This window comes from Oncorhynchus gorbuscha, linkage group LG11 (genome assembly GCF_021184085.1).
Source record: "Oncorhynchus gorbuscha isolate QuinsamMale2020 ecotype Even-year linkage group LG11, OgorEven_v1.0, whole genome shotgun sequence".
Taxonomy (NCBI): domain Eukaryota; kingdom Metazoa; phylum Chordata; class Actinopteri; order Salmoniformes; family Salmonidae; genus Oncorhynchus; species Oncorhynchus gorbuscha.
In genome coordinates, this window is record NC_060183.1 from 47,756,371 (window position 1) to 47,768,141 (window position 11,771).

Consider the following 11,771-nt stretch of genomic DNA (forward strand, 5'->3'; position numbering starts at 1 on the left):
CTGACCTTCCGTGCAAACATCTAGGGTAGAAAAAACGAATGGAAAGTTTTTATTTGTTGATTTCTCATCTGCTTTTAACACCATTCAAACCCATCTGTTTGTGAACCAACTCAATAATGCTTTTGGTGTAGACTCTCATGTAGTGGGTTGGACCTCAACTTTCTAACCAGCAGAACCCAGAGCGTGAGGTTGAATGGATGCCTGTCGGGGGAGCTGTCATCATCAACAGGCTCACCCCAGGGATCTGTCTTCTCATCACTCCTCTATACCCTGTACACTGATGGTTGTCGTAGCCAGTACGAGAACTGACACGGAAGTCCCCCTACCTTCAGAACATTATCATCAAAGGACAGGACAGTGTAGACAACTACAAGTATCTTGGCACAATGACAGCTAAAATAGTGAAAGTGGGCAGGGAAGTCCAGCAGAGTAGTCTGTCTGACCTGTGCAAGAGAACAGATAAGTGGTGATGAAGGCAGAATCCATCCCATCCCCTACACCTCGAGTTCCAGGTCCTACCCTCTGCCTCCCGGTGTAGTTTCCCCACTGTTAATACTAATAGGTACAAGCACACTTGTCACCACAATAGCCATTTCCCTTATAAATATAGGGATGATAATGAGGTAGGCTAGGGGTGATTGTGAGGATGATGATGGTAAAATGTTGTTGATGATGATGAAGGTGATGTTGCCGTTGTTTTGGGGGTTTTGTCAGCACATTGATGATATGTTGTTGACAAGATGACCTAATATAGGCAATATAGAACACTTTACTTATTAGACAACTTTGGCTCACTGTACTTTTGTGCTTCTGATAATGTCGGTCACTAGTAGGCCTACTGTATATATTAGTATTGATGGCTATTAGTATTGATGGACCAGCTAGACCGTTGTATTCACTAGAACTGTGTGTCATTGTAATCCATGTGGATTTTATACTGTTTGTTCAATGTTGTTTTTAATTCTCCTTTGCTGCAAAACCAATTTCCCTCTGGGACAATTAAAGTTGAAACTTGAACATACTGACCTAATTGTATTGTGCGTGCATTCTTGTAAATGAACAATGATTTACCATAGTTGACTGTAATTTGCTTTTATTTGTAGTTTTCAGCACAGTACATTACATTTACATAAACAACTCCCAAAGGGGAATACTCCTGCAGACTTCCTGGTTCTCCCATAAAATTTGCCAAATTTATCTGAAGGGAGTTTTTCTCTGTCTGTTCTTTGTGAGCTGACTGACTTTTAGCTGACTGTAGCAGCTTTCATCATCCTCCCATTTTCCCTGTATATATATATATATATGACCTTTCACCTCATCTTGGATATAGAAGATAACATGATAAATAGAAAACTTAGGTTCACCTAAAAAGGATGATTATCAAGTCTGTTTCAATCCCAAAGGGAATCTATGTTAATGACCTTTTATTCCAATGATGTTTTAGGATTTCAGATGTTGCCCAGACTTACCCACTTGTCTCTTTAAATAAAGTTCTGGGTTAAAACAGGGAACTTGATTCATGACCTAGAGTGTATCCCTCCTCAACTTCCAGTTTTGCATGAGCTCGTGATCTAAGGAAAGCCTAGAATATTTCTGATGGTATTTGTCTGTACTGCTTATTTGGATTGTTTTCTTCATTCATTCATTCATTCATGTCAACTGCCAAACACGTTTACTTAACAACCGTCATCCACGCAAGTAACACTCACAACATACTTTGGTTGTAATTGGCACCTGATCATGTAAACTGACAGTCCATTGATAATTAGTTTGACATCGAATGTTTGAATAATCATGGAACTCTTGTATTGCGTGCCAGTACAGATCTCCCTCATATGGTGTAATGCAGATTATCATTACATCTATATGAACACATCACCCCAGAACACACAGATAATCTGACCCATACACACCCACACCTTGTGACTGGCCAGACAGAAGCCCGCCAGTTTCACAAAATCTTTCCAATCAGATGCTGTGCTGTCTTCAAGACATGCGTCATTGTGAGATGAGATCACAGACTCAGTGTCTCAATTGCTTCCTGGTTTAGAATAATCTCTCATGTTTGGACCACTGGGTTGAATTTTTGCAGTGTAAGGTTAACATCATAGACTTTACTTGAGCACATCCTGTGAAAAGCATTATGTTAAATTAGCTTACAAAACTATAAAAGAGTCTCAGATTTTATCAAAAGAAATTCATTTTAAAATCTCACAGTATTTATGACCCTATTGTACAAAAATACTGCAGGGCTATATTAACACAAGTTAATACATTGTCCACACGAACATAATATATAGTGGGGCAAAAAAGTATTTAGTCAGCCACCAATTGTGCAAGTTCTCCCACTTAAAAAGATGAGAGAGGCCTGTAATTTTCATCATAGGTACACTTCAACTATGATAGACAAAATGAGAAGAAGAATCACATTGTAGTATTTTTCATGAATTTATTTGCAAATTATGGTGGAAAATACGTATTTGGTCAATAACAAAAGTTTATCTCAATACTTTGTTATATACCCTTTGTTGGCAATGACAGAGGTCAAACGTTTTCTGTAAGTCTTCACAAGGTTTTCACACACTGTTGCTGGTATTTTGGCCCATTCCTCCATGCAGATCTCCTCTAGAGCAGTGATGTTTTGGGGCTGTTGCTGGGCAACACGGACTTTCAACTCCATCCAAAGATTTTCTATGGGGTTGAGATCTGGAGACTGGCTAGACCACTTCAGGACCTTGAAATGCTTCTTACGAAGCCACTCCTTCGTTGCCCGGGCGGTGTGTTTGGGATCATTGTCATGCTGAAAATCCCAGCCACGTTTTATCTTCAATGCCCTTGCTGATGGAAGGTTTTCACTCAAAATCTCACGATACATGGCCCCATTCTTTCTTTCCTTCACACAGATCAGTCGTCCTGGTCCCTTTGCAGAAAAACAGACCCAAAGGATGATGTTTCCACCCCCATGCTTCACAGTAGGTATGGTGTTCTTTGGATGCAACTCAGCATTCTTTGTCCTCCAAACACGACGAGTTGAGTTTTTACCAAAAAGTTATATTTTGGTTTCATCTGACCATATGACATTCTCCCAATCTTCTTCTGGATCATCCAAATGCTCTCTAGCAAACTTCAGATGGGCCTGGACATGTACTGGCTTAAGCAGGGGGACACGTCTGGCACTGCAGGATTTGAGTCCCTGGCGGCGTAGTGTGTTACTGATGGTAGGCTTTGTTACTTTGCTCCCAGCTCTCTGCAGGTCATTCACTAGGTCCCCCCGTGTGGTTCTGGGATTTTTGCCCACCGTTCTTGTGATCGTTTTGACCCCACGGGGTAAGATCTTGCGTGGAGTCCCAGAACGAGGGAGATTATCAGTGGTCTTGTATGTCTTACATTTCCTAATAATTGCTCCCACAGTGGATTTCTTCAAACCAAGCTGCTTACCTATTGCAGGTTCAGTCTTCCCAGCCTGGTGCAGGTCTACAATTTTGTTTCTGGCGTCCTTTGACAGCTCTTTGGTTATAGCCATAGTGGAGTTTGGAGTGTGACTGTTTGAGGTTGTGGACAGGTGTCTTTTATACTGATAACAAGTTCAAACAGGTGCCATTAATACTGGTAACGAGTGGAGGACAGAGGAGAAAAGAAGAAGTTACAGGTCTGTGAGAGCCAGAAATCTTGCTTGTTTGTAGGTGACCAAATACTTGTTTTCCACCATAATTTGCAAAGCAATTCATTAAAAATCCTACAATGTGGTATTCTGGATTTTTTCCCTTCATTTTGTCTGTCATAATTGAAGTGTACCTATGATGAAAATGACAGGCCTCTCTCATCTTTTTAAGTGGGAGAACTTAAATACTTTTTTGCCCCACTGTAACTGCGTACATTAATTATACTTCCAATGGAAGTTTCCTACTTGGCACAAACTGGTTGGATCAACTTTGTCCAACTTAATTTGTCAACGTATGGTGACGTGGGATCTACATGGAAAATCCATTACATTTGGAGAAAAAAAATCAACATAAACTGTTGTTTTGAGGGTGAAATTTCAACCACAGGATTATGTCATTAGGTAACCAATTTTCATCATAGGCAACCTTATATAAAATATGTTGAATTTATACCTTTGAAACAAAGTCAGATCTTCAACGTTATATCCACTATCAGAATGAAATAATACATCTGGGCAGCACATAGTAGTTGATTTATCTATAGCTATCAATCTGGTCTCCCTTCCAGGGTTATAACTTAGGCTGTCCCTGCTTAGCTTTGATATTTGTCACTGACTATTACCAATGTGCTATTGTGAGAATAATTATTAAGATATCTCTTAACAACTAAATAGATTCACTGTTGCTTGAAGTCATTCCAAAGGGTAGGTTTAACAGAGCAAATGAAATGTAACCGTACTTTGTTATACACTGAGTGTACGAAATATTAGGAATTCTGAATATTGAGTTTCACCTCATTTTGCCCTCAGAACAGGCTCAATTTGTCAGGGCATGGACTCCACACGGTGTCGAAAGCGCTCCACAGGGATGCTGACCCATGTTGACTCCAATGCTTCCCACAGTTGTGTCAAGTTGGCTGGATGTCATTTGGGTGGTAGACCATTCTTGATACACACGGGAAACTGTTGAGCGTGAAAAACCCAGCAGCGCTGCAGTTCTTGACACACTCCAGCCTGGCACCTACTACCACACTCCGTTCAAAGACACTTAAATATTTTGTCTTGCCCATTCCCCCTCTGAATGGTACATATACACAATCCATGTCTCAATTTTTTTTACATTTAGTGTATATCACTAATGACACTATTTGCAAAACATTAAGAACGTTGTAGAGTCCATGCCCCGGCGACTAGAAAGTGTTCTTAATGTTTTGAACACTCAGTGTAACATGTGCAAAGTATTCAACAGCTATTGCTTAAATTCAACCCAGGGTTCAGCTAAAAATAGACAATAGATATAGACCTAAGTTTTCAAGCTTTGGCAGATTTAAAATGTAATCTTAAAGTCAATAATTCATATGTTGGATTCACGTCTCCAGCTCAACCAAAAATCAAAGTTAAAGAATAGGACTTAATCAGGTCAAACTTGATTTAAAATGCATTTGAAGTTTGATTTGATTTAATCCTATTCTGTAACTTAGATTTTTGGTTGCAATGGTTGCGATGGAGACGTGAATCCAACATATAATTTATTCATTTGTAGACAAACTGGATATTGAATTATGTTTAGCTGTCAGTGCCACACAAAATATCAACATTTTAAGGAAATCTAAAACAAAAATCCAGAAAATCACATTGTATGATTTTTAAGTAATTAATTTGCATTTTATTCTATTACATAAGTATTTGATCACCTACAAACCAGTAAGAATTCCGGCTCTCACAGACCTGTTAGTTTTTCTTTAAGAAGCCTTCCTGTTCTCCACTCATTACCTGTATTAACTGCACCTGTTTGAACTTGTTACCTGTATAACAGACACCTGTCCACACACTAAATCAAACAGACTCCAACCTCTCTACAATGGCCAAGACCAGAGAGGACATCAGGGATAAAATTGTAGACCTGCACAAGGCTGGGATGGGCTACAGGACAATAGGCAAGCAGCTTGGTGAGAAGACAAGAACTGTTGGCGCAATTATTATAAAATGGAAGAAGTTCAAGATGACGGTCAATCACCCTCGGTCTGGGACTCCATGCAAGATCTCACCTCGTGGAGCATCAATGATTAATGAGGAAGGTGAGGGATCAGCACAGAACTACATGGTAGGACCTGGTCAATGACCTGAAGAGACCTGGGACCACAGTCTCAAAGAAAACCATTAGTAACACACTACCCGTCATGGATTAAAATCCTGCTCAAGCCAGCGCATGTCCAGGCCCATCTGAAGTTTGTCAATGACCATCTGGATGATCCAGAGGAGGAATGGGAGAAGGTCATGTTGTCTGATGAGACAAAAAATAGAGCTTTGTGGTCTAAACTCCACTCGCCGTGTTTGGAGGAAGAAGAAGGATGAGTACAACCCCAAGAACACTATCCCAACCGTGAAGCATGGAGGTGGAAACATCATTCTTTGGGGATGCTTTTCTGCAAAGGGGACAGGACGACTGCACCGTATTGAGGGGAGGATGGATGGGGCCATGTATCGCGAGATCTTGGACAACAACCTCCTTCCCTCAGTAAGAGCATTGAAAATGGGTTGTGGCTTGGTCTTCCAGCATGACAACGACCCGAAACACACAGCCAGGGCAACTAAGGAGTGGCTCCGTAAGAAGCATCTCAAAGTCCTGGAGTGGCCTAGCCAGTCTCCAGACTTGAACCCAATAGAAAATCTTTGGAGGGAGCTGAAAGTCTGTATTGCCCAGTGACAGCCCCGAAACCTGAAGGATCTGGAGAAGGTCTGTATGGAGGAGTGGGCCAAAATCCCTGCTGCAGTGTGCACAAACCTGGTCAAGAACTACAGGAAACATATGATCTCTGTAATTGCAAACAAAGGTTTCTGTACCAAATATTAAGTTCTGCTTTTCTAATGTATCAAATACTTATGTAATGCAATAAAATGCAAATTAATTATTTAAAAATCATACAATGTGATTTTCTGGATTTTTGTTTTAGATTCCGCCTCTCACAGTTGATGTGTACATATGATACAAATTACAGACCTCTACATGCTTTGTAAGTAGGAAAACCTGCAAAATCGGCAGTGTATCAAATACTTGTTCTCCCCACTGTACACTACCGGTCAAAAGTTTTAGAACACTCATTCAAGGGTTTTTCTTAATTTTTGTACTATTTTCTACATGTAGAATAATAGTGAAGACATGACAACTATGAAATAACACATGGAATCATGTTGTAACCAAAAAAAGTGTTAAACAAATCTAAATATATTTGAGATTCTTCAAATAGCCACCCTTTGCCTTGATGACAGCTTGGCACACTCTTGGCATTATCTCAACCGGCTTTACCTGGAATTATTTTCCCACTGTCTTGAAGGAGTTCCCACATATGCTGAGCACTTGCTTGCTGCTTTTCTGTGGTCTGACTCATCCCAAACCATATAAATTTGGTTGAGGTCGGGGGATTGTGGAGGCCAGGTCATCTGATGCAGCACTCCGTCACACTCCTTGGTAAAATAGCCCTTACACAGCCTGGGGGTGTGTTGGATTATTGTCCTGTTGAAAAACAAATGATAGTCCCACTAAGCCCAAACCAGATGGGATGGCGTATCACTGCAGAATGCTGTGATAGCCATGCTGGTTAAGTGTGCCTTGAATTCTAAATAAATAACAGACAGTGTCACCAGCAAAGCAATCCACACCATAACACCTCCTCTATGCTTTACGGTGAGAAATACACATGTGGAGATCATCATTTCACCCACACTGCATCTCACAAGACATGGCGATTGGAAACAAAAATATCCAATTTGGACTCCAGACCAAAGGACAAATTGCCACGGGTCTAATGTCCTTTGCTGGTGTTTCTTGGCCCAAGCAAGTCTCTTCTTCTTATTGGTGTCCTATAGTAGTGGTTTCTTTGCAGCAATTCGACCATGAAGGCCTGATTCACACAATCTCCTCTGAACAGTTGATGTTAAGATGTGTCTGTTACTTGAACTCTATGAATCATTTATTTGGGCTGCAATTTATGAGGCTGGTAACTCTAATGAACGTATCCTCTGTAGCAGAGGTAACTCTTGGTCTTTTATTCTTGTGGCGGTCCTCATGAGAGCCAGTTTCATCACCGAGCTTGATGGTTTTTGCGACTGCACTTGAAATTTGCCAGATTGACTGACCTTCATGTCTTAAAGTAATGATGGACTGTCGTTTCTCTTTGCATATTTGAGCTGTTCTTTCCATAATATTGACTTGGTCTTTTACCAAATAGGGCTATCTCCTGTATACCACCCTACATTGTCACAACACAACTAATTGGCTCAAACGCATTAAGAAGGAAAGAAATTCCACAAATTAACTTTTAACAAGGCACACCTGTTAATTGAAATGCATTCCAGGTGACTACCTCATGAAGCTGGTTTTGCGAATGCCAAGAGTATGCAAAGCTGTCATCAATGCGAAGGGTGGCTATTTGAAAAATCTCAAATATAAAATGTTTTATATTGTTTTATATTTAATATAATTTTATTTATTTAACACTTATTTGGTTACTACATGATTCCATATATGTTTTTCATAGTTTTGATGTCTTCACTATTATTCTACAATGTAGAAAATAGTTTTCAAAAATACAGAAAAACTCTTGAATGAATAGGTGTTCTAAAACTTTTGACAGGTAGTGTATAAATTATGAATTTGTAGACAAACTGGAATTAAAGCTAGAATAAGTCAGTGGAACAGGTGGAACAATCCAAGCAGAAGATACATTTCCTTCAAATGTTGATATTTGGTTGCGTCACTTACAACTGGCAATTCAGTTGAAAGCCCGAATTTAAGGCTGTCTTACAAATGAATGTAACAGTATTTATACAAACTTAAAATGAGCAACACATCCACTGCCACATTGAGGTTACTGTAACCATACATGTCTTCTATAATCATCGAAAGCATTCATGTTCAAGATAGTATACAAAGGTCCCAGGTCAGTGGAGATCTTCACAATTGCTATTTGAATCTGCACAAAATCTCGAACAGCATTGATTGCTTGCACTATGTACTTTTAATGTAATCTCAGCTGCAAAACACTTCATTTGGTTGCGCTATTAGATGAAGCTCAGTGATAACACATTAAGTTGTTGCATAAATACAAAATATCTGACATTTTATTCCCATTTGAACTTTGTTGTTGCTATAGAATGGTTGAAAGTGCAGCGACAATACATTTACAGGACAAAAAAATAATAATCTGACATTGTTTTTCAATGGAATTTGGTTGCGCTTTTAGATGGTGGAAAGCACATCAATAACACATTGGGAATACAACAGAATTCTGGCTGTCTTTTTGAGTGGAAAAATGAAGATTGAAATCTCATTGGTTAACATCTCAACCAACTTTACACAAACGACGACGTTCAAATGACGTGGTATGCACAGGGGATTATTGCTGCCGCTGAAAAATATTGGCCAGCCATTTTTTCTTTCAGTGGCAGCAATAAGCCTCCATACCTTCAAGTGTACAATAAATAATAAATAAAATAAATAGAAGGTCAGCCTCAGAACAGTGCATTTGTGTCTGCAAATGTTGTCCTCCTAGTGCACACTTGGCTCTTTAGGGTCCTTAGTTCACGTGTGACCCGTGACAGGAACTCCTTGAATCGCTTAAGAACCACACAGCCATAGACCTTCTGCTGGAACACGTTCTGGGAGGGGGGTACTGATGTCGGTCCGTCTACAGGTTCAGGTGGGATGGGCAGGTTTGGAAAGAGGGTTTGGTAAATGCAGTTTATTTGGTTGGCCAGACCATTGGTGCGGTTATGGGCAGTAGAGAGTTTGCTCAGCAGTGAGCTGGATGGTGGCTGTAAGTCTGTCTGTTGCTCAGTGACCCTCTTCAGGTGTGGTAGGAAAGCCTTACAGTGGGAGTAGATACTCAACATCCGATCTGAGGGGTCAAGGCCAGAGATGTTTGGGTCAGGAACGTTGTTGATTGACATCTGGCAGAACAGCTCTGACATGTCTCCTTGACTGAGCTTCTGGAGATCAATGAAACAAACATCAAATTACTGGAAGTTCTTGGAAGCCCTTTTACAAACTCCAACAGGTAGCCTATAATCCATTATGATTTGGCCATAAAATAGCTCAAAAGTAGTTTTACATTTCCCATTAGACTGTGGATGATTCCATAATATACAGTTGAAGTCGGAAGTTTACATACACCTTAGCCAAATACATTCAAACTCAGTTTTTCACAATTCCTGACATTTGATCCAAGTAAAAAGTCCCTGTCTTAGGTCAGTTAGGATCACCACTTTATTTTAAGAATGTGCCAGAATGTCAGAATTATAGCAGAGAGAATGATTTATATCAGCTTTTATTTCTTTCATCACATTCCCAGTGGGTTAGAAGTTTACATACACTTGTGTCTTGCGCAAAGTAGATGTCCCAAACGACTTGCCCAAACTATAATTTGCTAACAAGAAATTTGTGGAGTGGTTGAAAAACAAGTTTTAATAACTCCAACCTAAGTGTATGTAAACTTCCGACTTCAACTGTACATGTCACCCGAGGCTATAATTAAGCCAATCAGCCAATCAGCATTCAAACTGGTTACCAACGTAATTAGAACAGTAAAAATACATGTTTTGTCATTTCCGTGGTATACAGTCTGATATACCACGGCTGTCAGCCAATCAGCATTCAAGTCTCAAACTACCCAGTTAAAATACTGGACAAATATTATGCCTTGACTTACGTATGTTTTTAAGAGGTCCACAGATTCCTTGTGTATGAGTTTGGTTAGCTTCAAACTTCTTTGTAGGGAACTCCCACACGGTTGCTTCCTACATACTACTCCAGCACTCACTGAATCAATGGCAGCAACCAGTAACAGAGAGATCAATGCTGAGGAGCAAGGGGAGACAATTAAAATCACCACACTAACACCTATATCACAGACTTTAGCATAGTTGCATGACAATCTAAAATAGAAGTATGAAATGTATTGCGATAAGTAGTTGTGGTAACTAAAGGACACAATAAAAGTTGAGACGACACATACTTAGTTTGTACCTATGCATATGAGTACAATCATTCATACACACACAAAAAAAATCATTATTCAACATTTGCACATCATCATTCATTTAATGTCGGCACATTGATGTTCCATAAATACATGTGCCATTTCAGCAAGTAGAGTACAGTATCCACATGGTTGAATAAATAGTTATTCACCGTATATGAAATATAGCAATAATGGTTTTATGTAATTTTACTTACTTCTTGCTGCTTGTGATATGGTCAGCTGAGGACACATATTCTTTACATGACCACTCATTTCCCATACAATCACACAGGCCAAGTGTTAGACACAGACTAGTCATGATCACTCCTCTGAAAAACGTTTTAAAAGACAGAAACCACGCATTTGTCATTGGAGGAAATGACGTGCTCAGCTCTTTCTTTGTGAAGCAACTGCATTTCCCAGATTTGTTTTTCAGACCTGAACTTATTAACCAAATCTAAATGTGCATGTTCACCCTTGTCTATAGTCTGAGCTCACTCCCACAGGGTTCACAGATACCAGATGTATCTACAGTATATATTACAGCATTGCAGGTATATTCATTTGTATATTTGGATTTTATTATTTATTTATGAACCTTTTTTAAAACTAGGCAGGTCAGTTAAGAACAAATCCTTATTTTCAATGACGGCCTATGAACAGTGGGTTAACTGCCATACATTTACAAACAGTATAACTGTCAACGGATTACAATCTTTGAGTTGAGGTAGTGTAATGTAAAAGCTGTGCTAACAAATTCATATATCCTATGCATGTGTGAGGTCATTTGTTTTATACCAGTCACAAGAGGTCAACCCACTCTGACACAATTCATTGTAGTAGTGCTGTCGCCTCCTAGAGTAAGTGGTTGTGAAGTTTTTAAAGAAGTTCATGCAGTGTGGCAATCTGTTCAGTTTGGGTATCATATGATGTAATTTTAAATTCCTTATGGTTTTAATAAATTGTTTATTTAACCTTTATTTTACTGAGAGCATGTAACGTTCATCGTAGGTGGAAGAAGAGGACCAATGCGCAGCGTGGTAAGTGTCCATATTCTTTAATAAAGTAATTGAACACTGAAACAAACCAAT

The 11,771-nt window shown here is 39.5% G+C and overlaps 1 protein-coding gene across 1 annotated transcript; it reads right to left on the reverse strand.

The window, feature by feature from the left end:
* Nucleotides 1-8,660: 8,660 nt before the first annotated feature.
* On the reverse strand, nt 8,661-11,001 carry m17 (IL-6 subfamily cytokine M17). Its single transcript, XM_046368162.1, has 3 exons — nt 10,896-11,001; nt 10,369-10,517; nt 8,661-9,649 (listed from the first exon to the last, which is right to left on the reverse strand). The coding sequence occupies exons 1-3, from the start codon at nt 10,951-10,953 to the stop codon at nt 9,173-9,175; spliced, it is 684 nt and encodes a 227-aa protein (XP_046224118.1). The 5' UTR covers nt 10,954-11,001; the 3' UTR covers nt 8,661-9,172.
* Between the last annotated feature and the right edge of the window lie 770 nt (nt 11,002-11,771).

Bases quoted from the DNA above. Each gene is read 5' to 3' on its own strand.
- m17 (XM_046368162.1), bottom strand. From the start codon at position 10,953: ATGAGTGGTCATGTAAAGAATATGTGTCCTCAGCTGACCATATCACAA. The intron at 10,518-10,895 runs GTAAGTAAAATT...CTTGCTCCTCAG, and splicing joins CATATCACAAGCAGCAAGAA to CATTGATCTCTCTGTTACTG. The intron at 9,650-10,368 runs GTAAGTCAAGGC...ATTGATCTCCAG, and splicing joins TGGACCTCTTAAAAACATAC to AAGCTCAGTCAAGGAGACAT.